Source organism: Meles meles, chromosome 7 (genome assembly GCF_922984935.1).
Source record: "Meles meles chromosome 7, mMelMel3.1 paternal haplotype, whole genome shotgun sequence".
Taxonomy (NCBI): domain Eukaryota; kingdom Metazoa; phylum Chordata; class Mammalia; order Carnivora; family Mustelidae; genus Meles; species Meles meles.
Window position 1 is genome coordinate 121,257,864 of NC_060072.1, and position 19,659 is coordinate 121,277,522.

General features: G+C 41.7%; 1 protein-coding gene and 1 non-coding gene across 3 annotated transcripts in view; one reads left to right on the plus strand and one right to left on the minus strand.

Annotated features, from left to right (window-relative positions):
• The first annotated feature begins 4 nt into the window (after window positions 1–4).
• Window positions 5–19,659, plus strand: part of CDC123 (cell division cycle 123) — a 55,447-nt gene continuing 35,792 nt past the window's right edge. For both annotated transcript variants that reach the window (XM_046011008.1, XM_046011009.1), the window contains exons 1-2: window positions 5–137; window positions 5,128–5,199. In XM_046011008.1, the coding sequence (XP_045866964.1) occupies window positions 64–137; window positions 5,128–5,199 (146 nt within the window). In that variant the 5' untranslated portion in view covers window positions 5–63. The remainder of the gene's footprint in view (window positions 138–5,127; window positions 5,200–19,659) is intronic.
• LOC123947834 lies at window positions 9,530–9,658 on the minus strand. The gene has a single exon (XR_006819863.1). It is a non-coding gene; the product is annotated as a U6atac minor spliceosomal RNA (small nuclear RNA).

The following is a 19,659-nucleotide window of genomic DNA, read 5'->3' on the forward strand; positions in this document are numbered from 1 at the left end:
GGGAGACCTGGGTTCCGGCAGGGTGCTGGAAGAATCGGGAGAGGCGGCGGCGGCAGCTGGAGGATGAAGAAGGAGCATGTCCTGCACTGTCAGTTCTCCGCGTGGTATCCACTGTTCCGAAGCCTTACCATCAAGAGGTGAGACAGGAGGGGTTACGTCGGGCCGATAGGCAAAAGGGAACTGCGACATTTTGAGCGAGTCCTAGCTCCATTAAAAAAAAATGCAGGCCTTATAGAGATCGGATGGGAGCACCAGTGCAAGATTTCGACTTCCTAGTGATATTTCATTGGGGATGGGGGGTGGGGGTTAATGAAGTCTATCTTTGTTTTCTGTACCTCGTGTTGCGTTCAGGGGGTGTGCTAAGGGAGGCAGAAGGGCATGTTGTGGTTCAGTGAAGGTCGGAGGCGGGGTGACTGGTGGATTAGGATAGTTCAAGGCTTGGGAGTTCACCATCACTGCTGTTAGAATAGTCAGAGAGGGGACGTGATCAGGAGAACTGGGTCGTCTGGACTTTGCCACCGACCAACCCGCTGGTGGATTTAGTTGCTTTCAGTCGATGTAAAATGAGAACAGTGATACAGACTCTACCTGGAATTCTGTTGCGAAGCTCCCATAAGATAGTGTGCATGGAAACATTAGTGTAGTTATATGTTGTTATGCTGGTAATGTACTGTGAGAAGAAGTCATCCCTGGAAAAGGAATAGAACGGTATTTGGTTTCTATTTTTCTGGCCTGCAACAGGGAATCCGTCCCTGGGTTGCAGGTCAAACAGGAGTAACTGTTTCATCCTTCACGGAGTCATTCAAGGTAACAGAGGCAAGGCAGCTAGGAGAATACCCCCAAATGTTCAAAAGCAATCATAACACCTGGAGAATGATGAAGGAGTAGGCATTCACTCACTAAGAAGGATTGACAAAGAACTGCATATTCATGGACAGGATTTTTTGTGTTTTGCCCAGTTGCCCTTTAGGCCTTGATTGTCATGTATTTAGGTATCAGCTGTCCTTTTCTCGTTTTGTCCTCTTGGTGAGTGTGCATGCAGAGAGGGAAATGGTTTTGAAATCCCAAGGGATTGGAAGAGCCTAAGGAGATTAGTCAAAGGGCAGTTCTTTTTCATCCTGTTGGTCATACATAGAATCTGCTTCTAGTTGGAGGTTAGAGCAGCTTGAAGGAAGGTAGATCATCCTTGCATTTGAAGGTGGTTGAAAGTCACACTAAGACGAAAGGAAGAGCTTCAACAGCAGCAGTGGACGGTACATCTTAATAGAGAAGTTACCTTCTTTTAGTATATTCCAGTCTTTGTCACCTTTTGTAATTGAAATGGGCATTGGGTCTGAGATGATGCTAGAGTTATCTGTGTTGGTGTAAGAGAAGGTATTTCTATGAACCTCCCAGACACAGAGTTCTCTTGAACTGACCTGCATTCTGTCCAGGTGCCTTTTGCAACCATAGTTTTCCTTTGCCTTCAGCAGTAGGGCACAATGGTTAGGAATTGGATACTGGAATCAGGGCCATCTGCCTGGCGTTGAATTTTGGTTCCACCAGCATCTTGAGCAAATTGCTTAATCTCTCTAAGCCCCATCTGGAATTTGAGAGAGTAATAGGATTGTCATGGGAATTAAATGAGATAAAATATTTAAAATGCTTGCCACAGTTTCTGGCATGTAGTAAACACACAGAAATGCTGTTTGTTTTTACATTTTGGATTTAATCAAAGCTCCACTGAAGCAAAATAAATTTAGGATGTGTGCCATTCATAGGGAGCCGAGAATGGAGAATAAACCAGGAGGTGGGATTTTCCCAGCAGTTCACAACTAAACTGTGTGGCCTGAAACTGTTCTTTAATCTGTCTTTAAACTCTTTCTTCAGTCTGTTTAGTTCTGTAGTGATATTACTGGAACCTCTCATATGACAGGATATCTCTCCACAGTCTGGGTGAATCTTGTGGGGTTCTGTTAGCTTTGCGTTGTCATTGTCAGCTTCCATGCTGAGTTCATATTCTTGTTACTGACTCAGCATTTTTTTTCAGTGTTTATTAATCCTGGTTCAGAGATGATTAGGTGGGTAAGAATACAGGGTTTTTTTTTGACAAGTTCTAGGACTTTGACTCAGGCTTAAGAATCATTAACTAGATGACTTCAGGCCTCTTTACTTCATGAATCTGTTACTTTCCTCAAACATAAAGGCTATGATAAATAATCTTTTAAAGCCCGTTTTTATCTCTAAAATTATATTAGAATAACTTATCTGTATGTGCATAATTATATTCACTTGAATAGGATCTAGAATAGGATGTTGAATATATAAGATACCGAATAGGATATAGAATGGGATAGGTACTTTGTCATTTAATTCTTTTACATCTGTCAGGCCTCATTGGATTCTCACCTGCACTTGGATTTCAATGACCCGACTTAAGTTCTTCTCTGACGGCCTCATTAGGTGTGTGAAAAGCTTTCCTGGCATTGACTTGTTTATGGCCTCAGTCTTTTAGGCACAGTTCCTTCTTCTGAATTTTTTTTTTTTAAGATTTTATTTATTTAATAGAGATCACAAGTAGGCAGAGAGGTAGGCAGAGAGAGAGAGGGGTAAGCAGGCTCCCCACCAAGCAGGGAGCCCTATGTGGGGCACGATCCCAGGACCCCAGGACCATGACTTGAGCTGAAGGCAGAGGCTTAACCCACTGAGCCACCCAGGTGCCCCCCTTCTTCTGAATTTTGGCAGCACTTGGTACATCCTCACCTGGGACAGCACTTAACATGTTGTACTGTAGTTTTGGGTTTTTTTCTCTTGTATTTTTCCCCCACCATAGGCTTTCAGTTCTTAATGGAATCACTTTGGTATCCTCCTTGTCTTACATAATGTAATGCATGATAGTCATTAGGATGATTTCAGAACTGGGGGTCTAGAATAAGTGACCCATGAGAGGTGAGCGGGATCTAGATGTTAGCTAGTATCTGTAAGAGTTGGAGACTCTCCAGTAGGAAGAATATGCAAAGAATTCAGAATAGAATCCAACAATAAACAAGGTGTTTTGAATCTGGTCAAGGGGTAGTGCAACCTGGAGGGAAAGTCCAGATTGAAAAATCAGACTTGAGTCTGATTGAGTGTAATTCAAAAACGATGGACGTGGACTCTGAAAACATTGATTTGGGGCTTAGAGACAAGACGAGCAGGGGAGAGGACTCTGTGCTCTCTTTGAGATCAAGAAAACCATCGTAGATGTCTAGGAACTGGCCTTCCTGCCGGCATTTCTCAGGCTCGGGCCCCCGAGAAGATAAACTTCGAAAATTCTCTTGGAAAATGAGTAAGAAAATTTTTCAAGATTTTAGGTAGTATTGGAACATGTGCAAGAACCTCAGATTGACTGCATTTATGGTTTAGTTTGCTGGGTTCATTACCAGGTAAATATTTAGGAAGGCTTGTTTGTGATTAGACAGTTGACTTATTTAAAAATAAAATTGGACAATTCTTTTGATAGTAGAGTTTAAAAATTTTAGAGCAACTTTTAAGTTTCAAAGGCTCACTTGAAATTGGTTAAAATTTAGCAAATTTACAAATGGAATAGTAAGATATGGTGGTTGACCTTAAAATCCTGAAGGACTAGGCTTTTGAATGTAAAATTATGAACTTGATAGATCAGCTGTTAATCTTTAAAACTGAAATAGTCCATGAATAATGTTTTCTGTGCACAAAAAACCTTTTTTTTTAAATTTTATTTATTTGACAGAGAGAGATCACAAGTAGGCAGAGAGGCAGGCAGAGAGAGAGAGGGAAGCAGGCTCCCCACTGAGCAGAGAGCCCTATGCGGGACTTGATCCCAGGACCCTGAGGTCATGACCTGAGCCGAAGGCAGAGGCTTAACCCACTGAGCCACCCAGGCGCCCCACAAAAACCATTTTTAATGTGCCAGAAAGTAAGTAGATGATGCATAAGTCGATGATGTACTCTTGGCTCTATGAAAGCAGGCCATCATTCCTTTTTACTTTTAAAGAATATATACCTTAAAATAATAGCGTTCCTTTTTTGTACCTGTGGCAGAATTGCTTGATGATTTATTATTACAGAGTAAAAAATCTAATGATCCCATGAGATTTTGAAGTGACTTCCAGTTATGGCTTTGCCATCCTTTAATTATCTGAAACAGAGTAGACTAACACAGCTTTATAGCTCTGGCAGTCGTTGAACAGAAAGCCACCAGAACACACCCAGACACATCATGAGTTCTTAGCCCTTCACTCTCGTTGCCAACCAAAGAATGGTTTCCAGATCCTAAGTCTGCCTCTGCCCTCTATCTTAGAAGATGGTCAGATGCTGTTTCTGCTTTGGGGTTTTTTTTTTTGTTGTTTTTTTTTAATATTTTATTTATTTGACAGAGAGAAATAACAACTAGGCAGAGAGGCAGGCAGAGAGGAGGAAGCAGGCTCCCTGTGGAGCAGAGAGCCAGATGTGGGGCTCGATCCCAGGACCCTGGGATCATGACCTGAGCCGAAGGCAGAGGCTTTAACCCACTGAGCCACCTAGGCGCCCTGTTTCTGCTTTGTTTGCTACATTTTCTGTGTTGCTGCAAATACCTCCTGGTTCTGATTTCTTAAAGACATAGATACTCACTCAAAATTCTCTTGAGCTGATGAGTTTCGTACTGTGATTTCAGTATGGTTCTTTGGATTTGTCTGGTTTTGTTTTACCATGATTGTGGTAGTACATGAGCTGAAGTTAGTTTACCACAGATTTATTGATATTATTTTAATTTTTAGTGTGCTGCTACCAAATGTACATCATTTTTTAAAAAAGATTTATTTATGTATTTATTTGACAGAGATCACAAGTAGGCAGAGAGACAGGCAGAGAGAGAGGGGGAAGCAGGCTCTCTGCTGAGCAGAGAGCTCGATGTGGGGTTCCATCCCAGGACCCTGAAATCATGACCTGAGTTGAAGGCAAAGGCTTAACCCACTGAGCCACCCAGTCCCCCCAAATGTACATCATTAACATTTCCTACCTTATATTAAAAATAAAGGAAATAAGTAATTAAAAAATTGAATTTTGATTCTTTTTTCCTCTTTGCTTATGTTTGGTCTTTTAAAATGATGCCTTTTTGATAAATGCCTTTTTTTTTTTTTTTTTAAGTGTCATTCTTCCACTTCCGCAGAATGTGAAGGATTATTTACTCGATGATGGAACTCTGGTGGTTTCAGGAAGGTAAAGTATACCAGAAGGAATTCTTGGAGCTTTATTATGAAGAAATGTGATGATTGAATCTCATTGATTACCATGTAAAAGAAATACATTAGCTTTGGGACCATTCTCTACTTTTTTTTTTCCTAGCTATAATTATGTCCTTATCTTTGTCCCGTGTTTCTTGTCAGTGCTCAATTAATAAGTTACAGAATTGTGTACTTCCTCCTCTAGTAGCTACCAGTTAAGAAATTGGGCAGTTCCTTTCATCTTTAACTTGAGAAAGTGTGTGTGCTAATTCTTTCTTCTGGAGGTAGGGAGAGAGGTTGGAGGGAGAAAGAGGACATGCTATGAAAGTTTATTTATTTAAGTAATCTCTGCACCCAGTGTGGGACTCGAACTCATGACCCTGAGATCGAGAGTTGCATGCTCTTCCGACTGAGCCAGCCAGGTGCCCCAGGATATGTCAGCTCTTAAGATAAAAAATTGTTTCAAACAGCTTCACTAGGTGTATCATGTAATTCCCTAACTACTTCTTCCCCACGGTTAACCCCATCTCTACCTTCATGTTGTTCCTCTGTTCAGAAAGGGAAGACATTGCCATGCTTCACTCTTTTTAGTGCAAACTTGGAAAAGTTTAAGAATCATAGAACTTAATGAAGTTCCTATTTTTTCATTCAGGTTTCTGCTCAGAGGTCATGTTACCTAAGTGCTCATCTCTCACCTGCCTTAATAAAATAGCCTATTGAGAAGGAACCCTTGTTATATATTGTACTCCTTTTTTTTTTTTTTTTTAAGATTTTGTTTATTTGTCAGAGAGACAGAGAGCATGCATACCTAAGCAGGAGAAGCAGTGGGCAGAGGGAGAAGCAGGCTCCCCACTGAGTGAGGAGTTGGATGCCCGAATCAGTTCCAGGACCCTGGGATCATGACCTGAGCTGAAGGAAGATGCTTCAGTGGCTGAGCCACCCAGACAGCCCTGTACTCCTTTTTTGTAGGATTCTAGGTTGGAAATCATTTTCCCTTGGCAATATTACAAAAATTTTTGATTATGGTAAAATACACATAGCTGTAGGTTTCCTACCTTAATTATATTTAAGTGCACAGCTTGGTGGTACTAAGTACATTTATAATGTGCAGCCGTCACCACCACCCACCTCCAGAACTCTGTTCATCTTGTAAAGCCGAAAGTCGGTCCCATAGAAACACTGTCTCCTTTCCTCCTCCCACTAGCCACCACCGTTCTACTTTCTGTGCCTGTGACTGGAGTACTCTCAGTACCTACCTGAGTGGATTCGTGCAGTATTTATTGTTTTGTGACCGGCTCTATTTCACCACCATGATGTTGTCGGGGTTTGTCCATGTTCTGCTGTTTCAGTTTCCTTCCCTGTAAGGCTGAACGCTGCTCTGTGGCATGAGTGGGCACATTTTGGTGCCTTACTCTTCACCCCCTTACCTCACTTTACTTTTCTGCATAATCCTTCTTTCCTGCATGGAATGTTATATTTAACTAATGAATCACTGCACATGGCATCAAGGACTGATTATGTACTACACAAGGGCTAACTGAACATAATTAAAAAAATACTTATTTCCATCCGATATCAGTCCCATAACTGTTCTGGTATGAGAATGCTGGCTTCATGAGAACTGGGACATGGACAGTTCTGTTCCTAGCTCTTGGAGCAGTGTCTGACATATAAGAGGTGCCTGATAGACATTTGCTGAAAGAAGAAAATTATAAATATAATTAGAATTGTATATGTTTTCAATAACACTAATTCTTAAAAAGATGTATTTATTTTAGAGAGAGAGAATGTGTGCATTCGAGTTGGGGAGCAGAAGGAGAGAGAGTCTTAAACAGACTTCACGCTGAGCATGGAGTCTGAGGTGGGGCTCGACCTCACAACTGTGAAAATCACGACTTGAGCTAAAGTCAAGAGTCAGACGCTTTATTCAACTAAACCAGCCAGGTGCCCCACAGTAACACTGATTTTCGACCCCTCCCTCCTTCCCTTGTCATGAATTTTTTTGTGTATAGCTTTTTGGATTATATTTCTGTTTTGGTATTCTCAGCCTCATAATAACTTGAAAATTATTATTCGAGAGTCTCATTAACTTAGAATAACTGCAAGATAAGGAATTATCCTATCCTAAGGCTGAGGGAACAGCTTTAAGGAGGGCTCTGAGGCATGGAAGGTGTTGACCTGCAGGACGCCACAAGGGGATCATGTGGCTGGAGCATGGAGAGCTGAATGGTGCAAGAGTTGGTAACTGCAATGGGGGAGGCGATAAGAGGATGTGTCAGAGTCTTGTTAAAGATCTTAGAATTTGTTCTGAGGACAGTGGGCATGCATTGAAGAGCTCTGACCAAGAGAGTGACCCTGGCAGATTACAGGTTTTGAACTAGGACCAGTTACCATGTGGAAATTGAAGACCAGTTAGGAGGGTACTGCCTTGGATCCAGTACGAACTGACAGTGGCTTGAACTATGGTGGTGTCCCTGAAGGGGGAGAAGTGAATGGATTTGCAGTGTCTTGGAGCTGTGCCTTCAGGACTTGGTGACAGAGAAGGAGGTGGCAAGAATCACCCTCTCATTTCTGGCTGAACAGCTAGATGAAGATTTTGCTCAGGCTGAGAAAAGCCTTTGATTTGAAAAGGGAAGTAATTTTTAGATTGGATTCCTTTTCTAGGTAAAAACTTGAAAATTATAGGTGTAACTTAAATGACTATTCTACTACAGGTGTGATTGTAAAACAGACTAGTGCAAAGTATAATGTTTGGTGAGTTTAGATAAATACAGACACCTGTTTCATCACCTCGTCCATGAAAAATACCAAACATTTCCACTCCCCAGGAAAGTCCCTACTACCTCTTTTTGATCAATCTTGTCTACTTCCCCTGCCCCACCCCAGGCAAATGCTGATCTGATTTACATCTCTATACCTTAGTTCTGCCGGTTCTAGAACTTTATGTGAGTGCAATATAGTATGTATTTTGTGTCTGGCTGCTTTAACTCCACATAATGCTTTTGGGATTCATCTCTGTTGCTGTGTTTCATAGCTAAGTAGCTTTTAAAAATGTGTCTTCTTTTTTGCTTTCAAAGATTTTATTTTTAAGTAATCTCTACATCAACTGTGGGCCTTGAACTTAAAACTCTGAGATCAAGAGTCCTATGTTCTACCAACTGAGCCAGCCAGGTGCCCCAAATGTGTCTTTATAAAGCTCAGTATTTGTGTTTTGTGTGTGGGCTTGGTTGTATATCCCTCTTAGTATATTCCTTGCTATCCTAATCTTTATTTTTTTCCCTTAGAGTCAATGATACTTTATTTTATGTTATTTTATATTATTTTATTTTTTTATCTATGAACATTTAAAGATAGATTTATTTATTTATTTGACAGACATCACAGGTAGGCAGAGAGGCAGGCAGAGAGAGAGAGAGGAGGAAGCAGGCTCGCGGCTGAACAGAGAGCCCGATGTGGGGCTCGATCCCAGGACCCTGCGATCATGACCTGAGCCGAAGGCAGAGGCTTTAACCCACTGAGCCACCCAGGTGCCCCATTTTTTTTTTTTAAGATTATTTATTTATTTATTTATTTGACAGACATCACAAGTAGGCAGAGAGGCAGGCAGAGAGAGAGAGGAGGAAGGAGGAAGCAGGCTCACGGCTGAGCAGAGAGCCCGATGTGGGGCTCTATCTATGAACATTTATATACATATATATATATATATTTTTAAAGATTTTATTTATTTATTTGACAGACAGAGATCACAGGTAGGCAGAGAGGCAGGCAGAGAGAGAGAGGAGGAAGCAGGCTATCCGCAGAGCAGAGAGCCCGATGCGGGGCTCCATCCCAGGACCCTGGGATCATGACCTGAGCCAAAGCAGAGGCTTTAACCCACTGAGCCACCCAGGCGCCCCAACGTTTATATTTTTTAAGACATTATTTATTTATTAGAGAGAGAGAGAGATCACAAGTAGGCAGAGAGGCAGGCAGAGAGAGAAGGGGAAGCAGGCTCCCTGCTGAGCAGACACCCACCCCCCCCCACCATGCGGGGTTTGATCCCAGGACCCTGAGATCATGACCTGAGCCGAAGGCAGAGGCTTAACACACTGAGCCAGCCAGGCACCCTGAACATTTTTTTTAAAGTTTTTATTCAAATTCCAGTTAGTTAACAGTGTACTATTAGTTTTAGGTGTGTAGTATAGTGATTCAACACTTCATACGTTACCCAGTGCCCATCATGACAAGTGCACTCCTTAATCCTCATCACCTAATTCACCCATCCCACACCCACCTCCCCTCTGGTAACCATCAGTTTGGTCTCTATTGTTAAGAGTCTGTTTCTTAAAAAATGATGGTTAGATGCCTCAAAGTAGGTGGCAGTGCCTTAACCATATATGTGTTTTAGGTCTGAGAGTCTCTTCCATCCTTGTAAAGGGGAGTGAGTGTCAACCATCTCTCAGTTCATGTAACATTTGCTATCCTAATCTGTTTTACCTTCCAGTGAAGAGTAGGGGAATTGAAAAATAAGATGAGAAGACCCTGTGGAGCTTTAATTTACCCAAAAACAACATAATTTAACCTAACCTTTATGGATATCAAAATATTAAATGGGCTAACAGTTTTGGTTGGGGTGACCTTGGAGAACAAAACAACTTCCGAGTGATTAATATCTAGACTCACTAGTCACAATATCAGTCATCACTTACTGATCCAAGGTATTGATCAACAGAGCAAGTTACCCTGCAGATAACAACACAGTCCTATTACAGAGTTCATATCAGCAGTAGGATTCATGGTTTTCAGTGGTTTTCTTTTGTTCAGCAATTAAAGCCCTACATGATTTCAGTTCGGCCTAGAGAAATCCAGATTGGATTCTACCAGTGATTTCATCTTGAGTTCAGATAGTAACAGCTTTAGGTGAATGAGTGTTTATTTAAAGTATTATTTATAGGGTACCATAACTGCATCTATTATTTATGAACATGTTAGCTCCTTTGTATGGAATGTTGCTCTGCATCAAAGAATACAGTATTATAGTTACAGATAAATAGAGTGGAGTTAATGAACTAGAATTATTGAGTATTATTTTGTTGTGAGTAGGTCAGTAGTGAACTACTACTTGTTATTTGTACATACAGAGATAGATCAATTAAGCATCTTTCTTTAGCATAGACCATGGAACACATATGATTTGGTTTTGTTTGGTAAAATAAATTCTGAAATGGTAGGGAGTGGGACCAATATGAATTCTTAGAAATTCCATCGTGTATAAAATTGCCCCCATCTCATTTTTAATTATCAAGGTGTAATACTTGCTCATGATAGTAAACTTGAAAACTACATAAAATATAAAGAAGCAGAAAAATCACGTATAATTCCACCACCTTAAAAGCAAATGCTGTTCAAATATTGGCATATCTTCCGTAGTCTTTTTAAATACTTTTTTAACCTAAGTTATGAGCATACTACACAGATAATTTTATATTCTTTTATCATTGAAACCAGAGTGTAATTTTTCCATGTTTTTAAAATGGCATAAAGTTATTTTTAATAACTGCATAATTTTTGCATATAGTTTTTTATTACTGATTTAATTTCATAGTTGTTGGACATATAGGTCATTTACAACTTTACCGAAAAATAATTCTTCACTGAACATATTGTTTTGTGGAACACTGTTTGCATTTAGGGTTATTTCTGCGCAATAAGAATCCTAGGCTCTAGTCACATGGCAAAGGTTATAAAAATTTTTAAGAAGCTTTACCAGGGGATGCCTGGGTGGCTGTTGGTTAAACGTCTGGCTTTGGTTCAGGTCATAATTCCAGGGTCACGGTCCAGCCCCATATCAGGCTCCCTGCTCAGTAGGAGTCTGCTTCTGCCTCTCCCTCTGCCCTTTCCCCTGCTTATGTGTGCATGCTCTCTCTCTCAAACAAATAAATAAAATTTAGGAAAAAAAAAAAAAAAGACTCTTGATCAGTATTGCCAAATAGCTTTTGTAACCATTGTACCAGTTTATCATCTTAACACTAGTGTATTAGGATACCCCTCTCAGAAAGTGAAATTCTTAATTAAATGCTTTCTTCTAGGTTTCCAGGTTGTTACAACAAAGAAAATAAAAGACAGACCAAGTCTCTGAATATAATTTCATCAGTTTTAGCTCCCATGAAGTGAATGTGGCCTCTTATCTCAATCTGCCATCCAGCACTCTCTTGTTTGTTCCCTGGGTCAAATGGGGTGATTTTGGTTTCAAGTAATAGAATATCTTCTGTTATGTGTTTTGTGGCCCCCAAATTCATATGTTGAAATCCTAACCCCCGAAGATATTTGGTATTAGAAGGTGATACCTTTGGAAGGTGATAAGGTCACGAGGGTGGAGACTTTGTGAATGACCTTTATGCTTTAATGAGAGGTGCCCCAGAGAGCAACCTTGTGCCTTCTGCCATTTAAGGACACAGCAAGAAGGTGGCTATCTGTAGCCTGGAAGAGGGCTTTCACCAGCCCCTGACCCTTTTGGCATCCTGATCTTGGACTTGTAGCCTCGAACTGTGAGACATAAATTCCTCTTCATACCCGGTGCATGTTATTTTGTTACAGTAGCCCAGACAGACTAAGATAATATCCAGTTTTAAATATGGCTTAAATAAGGGGGCAAATAACTTATTTAATAAGAAGCCCTAAGGCAGGGCAGTTATTGGAAAGTATAGTAGTTCAGTGATGCTTCCCTCTGAATTTCCTGATTTTCCTCTCTAGAGTCCAGGTTCACCATAGTCGGTTCAAGGATCATGTCCTCACAATATCATATCTGGAGATCCTGTCTCATGTCCCTCTTTAAGAGCAGGACAAACTTTCTCAGTAATTCTCTGGCTCTTGTTGGTTGGGGACGGGTCCCTTACTGGTAAGGGGGATGGAACAGCCGGGAGTGGTAGATTAGTCTGTATGTACTGTCGTGGCTGGGGAGAAGTCCATAAGGCACAGGGGCACTTCGTTTCTGGACACATTGGAGGTTTTATTAACAGAGAAATGGGGAAGTGGCTGTTGGGATCTGCCATAAGTCTCGATTCTTCATGCCTAATCTCCCATTACCTCCACATAGAGGACATTTTTTCACTCCAGACTCTCAGCTCTATAAGGTGTCTTATTTACACTTAAAACTTAAAACAGAGTCTGGGCCCAGACTCTGAGTGAATGAGTGAGTAAATGAACATGATTACTTCACTCTTTCCCTGGCGGCCTAAATGGAGTCAGATGAAAAATACACACCAAGGATGGTAACTGGGTTTATCTTGTTTGCCAGTTACTGGTAATGGTTTCCAGAACTTAGAAAGGGTTCTGAGGCTATATCCAGGGTTCAATGAGAAAGAATGCTTGATTCGATTATTATTGCCTACAGAGGGTATGGGAAAGGAAGCTGGTAATGTGCATTTCTGGTATAGATGGTGATTCATTTTATTGTACATTATTGGGTGTGTCCCACCCTCATGAGATGAGTGCTGAGTGCGCTTCAGAAATAACAAGACGGGGGATACCCTGCCTGAGGAGTCCCTCTTTAGTAGCCAAGTCAAAGATATAAATAAATAGAAGTCTGTTTTCTTGGAATAAAAGCATCTGTTCTAATAATATTTTTGAAGTTTAAATAATCAGTGGGTTTTTATGTAGAAGTGACACTGGAACTGGGCTCACAGGTTGGCTCTGACTCAGGTCGTCTGACTCACTGCTTCCAGGAATTAATCTCTACTTGTCCCTTTCTGATCCTGAGTTCTTTCCTCACCTGTCTCCCTTAAGGCAGAAAATAATAAGACACCAGTTATAAAACCCATGTTAGGTGTGTCCATGATTTGAATCTTCACAACTCTTTGGGATAGCTGCTACTATCCTGATTTTATAGATTTTATAGATGGGATAATGGTGCAGAGCTCTTGAGGAACAGTGGTGGAACTGACCCACTCAAGCTCTGTCTGATCCAAAGTCAGTTCTCTTAGGGTTTCCCATTGTTCTTATGTTCCATCTCTGTGCTGGATATGATACAAGAAATACAGAATACTTTAAATATTAGCATCATACTTTGGCCAATTCAGTCCTCAGTAGTTGGAGATACACCTTAGAAAGCCAGTCTGGGAAACTTGCGATTTATACTCTCCCATCATCTACGGTGACCAGGTTTCAGGACATACCTCACAGCAGGTACTAGAATAAATTCTTCTGAAGAAGTATATGGATACACTGGTTATAAATACGATTTTTTAAAGCCTTTTTTTATTTGACAGAGATCACAAGTAGGCAGAGAGGCAGGCAGAGGGGGTGGGGAAGCAGGTTCCCCGCTGAGCAGAGAGCCCAATGCACGGCTTGATCTAGGACCCCGAGATCATAACCTGAGCCGAAGGCAGAGGCTTAACCCACCAAGCCACCCAGGCGCCCCACAAATATGATTTTTTAAAATGTATTTCATTATACTAACAAAGTGATGTTTTAGAGTGGTGAAATACATTTTCAAGTTCATTGAGTACCTTTTGTATTGTAAGGTTAATATTTAAAAATGTGTGGTATTTAAAGAGAGAGGCAGGAGAAAGTCTGGCTTCCTGGGCGGGGATTATCACTGTACTATAGCGTCTGGTTCTTAGCTTCATGGATCTGGCAAGTCAGTTCTTTAGGATTGCGAAGGGTTCATAAGTTTAGGAACTGGGGTGCCTGGCTGGGTCAGCCAGTAGAGCATGCGACTCTTGATCTCGGGGTTGTGAGTTCAAGCCTCACATTGGGTGCAGAGATTACTTTAAAAAAAGAAAATCTAGGGAACTGATGGATACATGTTAAACAGAATTACACCAGATTGATTGATTGACAAGCCAGCGTGTCAATTTCTTGATTTATAAAGGAGGATATGCCTTTCCAGTGATTACTACTGTATCACTTACCATGTAATACACCCTCAACAAGTTCGAAGGGAACCACTGTTGGTAGCTTTGCATTTATTAGCAAAATACTTCACTAATTATTTCTTGATATTATATCCACCTTAGATATTATTTCTTGACTTTGTGTTACAGTGTTTGAAGATTTAGTTTTGTTGTGCCTTCTCTATGTTCATTAGTTTTTGGTTAAGTGAGAGTCATTAGTTACAATATTACCACATTATTGTGGCTGCTGAGCCACACTGTGTACTGTGATTACCTTTTCTTTCCTAATAACCATGTTCTTTAAATGTGCTTTGTTTTCCATGTGTCTCTCACTAATATCTAGTAACTGTTCAGGAGACAGGTCATAGCCTGTTAGCTATTTCTCTAAATACTCATGTATACTTCCAGATGGATCACTTCCATTTTCCTTTCCTGGATATTTAAGCAATCCCCCGTCGTCCTGTTCCACCTGGTAGCTCTTCAGGTCTGGTATACAGTTGTCATCCTGATACTTTACTACTTTGTGCTGGATTTTCTCTCCCTTGGATATCACCTTTTTGGGTCTCTTGAGTTACTTGTTTTATTGACTGTCATGCTCTGCGGTGCATAGGAGGAAACACTTTTGAGTCTTTTTATACCTGAAAAAATTCTTTATTCTACTATAGATTTTCCAGGGGGTGGGGTGGGGGCATGAATTGGCTTAGTATGGGATTCTAGGCAGAAAATTTCCCTTGTGATTTTGAAGGTATAGTCTACTGTCTTCTAGAATGCTGTGAGGTCTCTCATCATTTTAATTTGTCTTCCTTTATTGTGACCCAGTTTTCTTTATGAATGTTTTTGAGAATTCCTCTTTCATGTTCTTTTCTTTCATGATAGTCCTCTGAATGGCCCAAACATGTTGACTTAGAACAATAAACATTTTGTTTGTCAGTGATTGCTCAGGTGGGTTTTGAGAGACAGTTCTCACGTCTCAGTTATTGCTTGTCTTGCACGCAGAGGCGCTAAAGCTTTTGTTCTTGATTATCTTTTCTTTTTTTTTTTTAACCACTTTATTTTTTAAAGATTTTTATTTATTTATTTGACCGACAGAGATCACAAGTAGGCAGAGAGGCACGCAGAAAGAGGAGGAAGCAGGCTCCCTGCTGAGCAGAGAGCCCCATGCGGGACTCGATCCCAGGACCCTGGGATCATGACCTGAGCCGAAGGCAGAGGCTTTAACCCACTGAGCCACCCAGGCGCCCCTCTTGATTATCTTTTCTAGGATGTTTATATAGCAAATAGCTTGGAAGGTAGAGGTAATAGCTCCCTCTCTAGGAGAGAGCAGGTTTATTTACTGTCTAGTACAGGTAAAGACAAGTGTGTCTGCCCTTGGGTCCCAGACCAAACAGGTTCACCTGCAGCCCATTATAAAAGATGAGGTTCCCTAAATTCAGGGTTCCTCAGTTGTGAGGCAAACCTGGGCCACTCTTTGACCTCCCCTGGGACAGAGGAGCCAGTGGAATCTGATGGACAGATGAAGCTCATGCTTGATGCTGTGCTGTCAAAGAGTCCTTTGTTTCTGACCTAGGTGTCTTAGGTCTTCTGCCAGAGTCCAAGAAACTGTGACCAGTTAGCCTGTTAGCTTGCAAGTAGGGTAAGAACCCCTACACTTCTTGACACCGGGTGAGTCTTCTCTTGGTCTTGCTAAGATATCATGTTGTCATTTGGTGGTTCTGCTGAACACCTGGGTGCTTTTAGGGTGGCCTCATTCCCATGTCTGGCCTTTGATGCTGGGCCTCTCTTTCCATGTGGTCTCTCATCTCAGAAGACTACCCTAGCATCTTCACATAGTTGGTGGAAGCATTCCAAACAGGAGAGCAGAGGCTGTAAAGGCTTCTGACACCTAGAATTACATGGTGTCAGTTGGCTACATTTTGTTGGTCACAGTGAGTCTTGAAGTCAGTTTAAATGAAAGGAGTGGGGGACATAAATGCCACTTTTTGATGGGAAGAGTGGCAAAGTCGCCCCATAGAGGAGTGTGTCAGACTAGATGGGAAGAATTACTGTGGTCGCCTTTGCAAGTTGCCTGAGTCCTCCCCGACCCCGCATTTACTGTGCTGTGTACTTGGTGAGCCCTTCCATTCTAGAGATGTATTTTTCAGTTTGGGAACATTTAAAAAATACTCTCTATCTTTGGCAATTTTCTCATATTTTCTGGTTTCTCTTTCTTAAACTCCTGTTACTTAGATACAGAAGCTTGTTGGAGTCTCTGAATTGTATCGTTCTTTCTCTGTTGTCTCTCTGTCTTCTTAGTTCTTTCTGGGAAATTTCCCTCATTTTGCCATTCATTCTGTTGAAATTTTTAAAAAAAGATAGTATTTATCTGACAGAGAGAGCACAAGCAGGGGAGCAGCAGGCAGAGGGAGACAGAGAAGCAGGCTCCTCACCAAGCAGGGAGCTGCTTGACGCAGGGCTCAATCCCAGGACCCTGAGCTGAAGACAGATACTTAACTGACCAAGCTACACAGATGCCCCATTTTATTAAATGTAAAAAAAATTTTTTTTTAATTTTTTTTTAAGATTTTTATTTATTTATTTTACAGAGAGAGATCACAAATAGAGAGGCAGGCAGAGAGAGAGAGAGGGAAGCAGGCTCCCTGCTGAGCAGAGAGCCCGATGCGGGTCTCGATCCCAGGACCCTGAGATCATGACCTGAGCCGAAGGCAGTGGCTTAACCCACTGAACCACCCAGGCACCCAAAAAAATTTTTTTATTAAAAAAAAAAAAAAATTTATTGACAGAGCACAAGTGAGCACAGCAGGGGGAGTAGGAGAGGAAGAAGCAGGCTCCCCACTAAGCAGGGAGCTTGACATGGGGCTTGATCCCAGGACGCTGGGATCATGACCTGAGCCCAAGTCAGATGCTTAACCTACTGAGCCCCCCAGGTGCCCCCTTTGAATTTTTATTTTTTTATTTTTTTAAGATTTTATTTATTTATTTGACAGACAGAGATCACAAGTAAGCAGAGAGGCAGGCAGAGAGAGAGGAGGAAGCAGGCTCCCTTGCTGAGCAGAGAGCCCGATGCGGGGCTCGATCCCAGGACCCCAGGATCACGACCCGAGCCGAAGGCAGAGGCCCTAACCCACTGAGCCACCCAGGCGCCCCCCCCCATTGAATTTTTAAATAGCAGCTGCCATGTTTTCATTTCTTCAGGTTTAATACTGTCCTCTGTTCCTTTTTTCCCTTTATTTTAGCAAAAAAAAATTTACTTAGGTATTTATTTTTTAAACTTTTTTTTTTTAAAGGTTTTTTTTATTTATTTATTTATTTGACACAGAGAGATCACAAGTAGGCAGAGAGGCAGGCAGAGAGAGAGAGGAGGAAGCAGGGTCCCTGCGGAGCAGAGAGCCTGATGCGGGGCTCGATCCCAGGACCCTGAGATCATGACCTGAGCCGAAAGCAGCGGCTTAATCCACTGAGCCACCCAGGCGCCCCAGGTATTTATTTTTTAAAGTAGGTTCCCTGCCCAGCAGGCAGCCCAAGGTGGGGCTTGAATTCATGGCCCTGAGATGGAGACCTCAGCTGAGATCAAGAGTCAGATGCTTAGGGTGCCTGGGTAGCTCAGATGGTTAAGCCTCTCCCTTCAGCTCAGGCCATGATCCCGGGAGTCCTGGGACACAATCAAGCCTGCTTCTCCCTCTGCCTCTCTCTCTCTGTCTCTCATGAATAAATGAAATCTTAAAAAAAAAAAAGTCAGGGGCACCTGGGTGGCTCAGTGGGTTGAGCCACTGCCTTCAGCTCAGGTCATGATCTCAGGGTCCTGGGATCGAGCCCCACATCGGACTCTCTCTCAGCAGAGAGCCTGCTTCCTTTCCTCTCTCTCTCTGCCTGCCTCTCTTGTGATTTCTCTCTGTCAAATAAATAAATAAAATCTTTAAAAAAAAAAAAAAGTCAGATGCTTAACTGACTAAGCCACCTAGGCACCTCTCCTTTGTTCCTTTCTTACAGCTTCCTGTTTTTTTTCTCATGGATGCAATATCTTCCTTTATCTTTTTATCTTTTATCTTCTTTATCTTTTATTAATGATTTTTAAAAATACTTTTCACCTCTGTTTCTTATATAGTACCTTTCTCTCGCCTTTTAAAAATCTATTCTTTTTTTCATCTTGGAGCTTTTCTTTAGTTTTGTATGATCCTAGGCCTTTATTCCTGTTGGACATACACACTCAAACTCATACTCATTCGCTATGTACCCAGGTGAGGCTTTCTGACTAAGAGTGCTAGCAATCAGCAGGTATTGATGGAAGTTTTCCAGATTACTCTTATCTGTAGGTCTGTCCTCTGAGGTAGTTTAGTTTCTACAGAGAAAATTCTTGTAATCTGTGTGTGTTCTGGGAACAGGGTGGGAGGAAGGGGACTGGTGGCCTCTGTCAGTGTGACTTTCACATGGCTTCTCATCATACTGTAGCATTTCACCCTCATTTTCCTCTGGGGCATTATGGACCTGAGTCCTTAGCCTCTTTGGTTCATGGAGAAGGATTAATTTTAGGGTGTGCAGGGTGAGGAGGGCTGTGTGTGTACTGCCCCTGCTGTGGACACAGGTCACCTGTTGGTAGCCCAGAGCTTTGTTCCCATCATCCATGGTAGGAGTGGGTTCTGCCTGTTGCTCACTGGGTTATCCTCATTGGCTTTCTGTTTTCCAAACTTCTTTTTGCTGTCTCTTTTCTGTGGTTGTCTCCTTTTTGGTCCTTTTTTTTTTTTTTCCCCTTGTGATTTTCCCTACCATTTTAGTGGAGTTTCAAGAGGGAGTATAGGATAGAGAACTGCCCATGGTCAACCAGAAGCCTCCCTTTCCCTTCTTGAAGTTTCTTGGTACAGATCCTATGCTGGTTCCTGTTCTGATTATTACTGTTTTCATTGATGTTGTGAGTTCTTCACAGGTCAGTTATTTGTGGTTTATTGCTTAGAGAGGAAATACTCTGTTTTCAGCCTTTGCTTCCTCCCTAGGCAATGAAGATTTGCTGCTTGCTGGTCCTTTTCAACATGTGCTTCGCTCACAGGCTTCTTCAAAGATAGCATGTCTGAGTCTTTCACTCTCTGTCTCCCCCACACCCTTCTGTTGTGCCCATCTCGATCCAGGGTAATTGTTGACACCAGCCCACACTCTGCGTTGCCACAATATAAGCAAAAGATTCCTGATTTTGTCACCTGGGGGTATTCCAGCTCTTCGGTAGAACAGCTCTCTGGATGATTCCATTTGGCTTCTTCATCTGAATCGATCTTCCTTGTCTGTGGTGGCACTTCCTCATATATCGGGATTCAGCGTTGTAGATGACTGCTCGAGTCCTCAGAGCCAGAGTTTAAGGTTTTCTCTTCCTTGGTTCTGTGATTTCTGAGAAGAGGGCAGAAAGTGTTTCTTCTGTCTCTTATCGGAAACATACTCATTAATTTTATTAATCAGCTTGTATTAGTTTCTGTCTCAAAAAATGAACTTTTTTTTTTTAAGATTGTGTTTATTTGAGAGAGAGAGAGAGAAACAGAGCATGAGTGGGGTGGAGGGGCAGAGGGAGAGGGAGAAACAGACTTCCCACTGAGCAGCGAGCC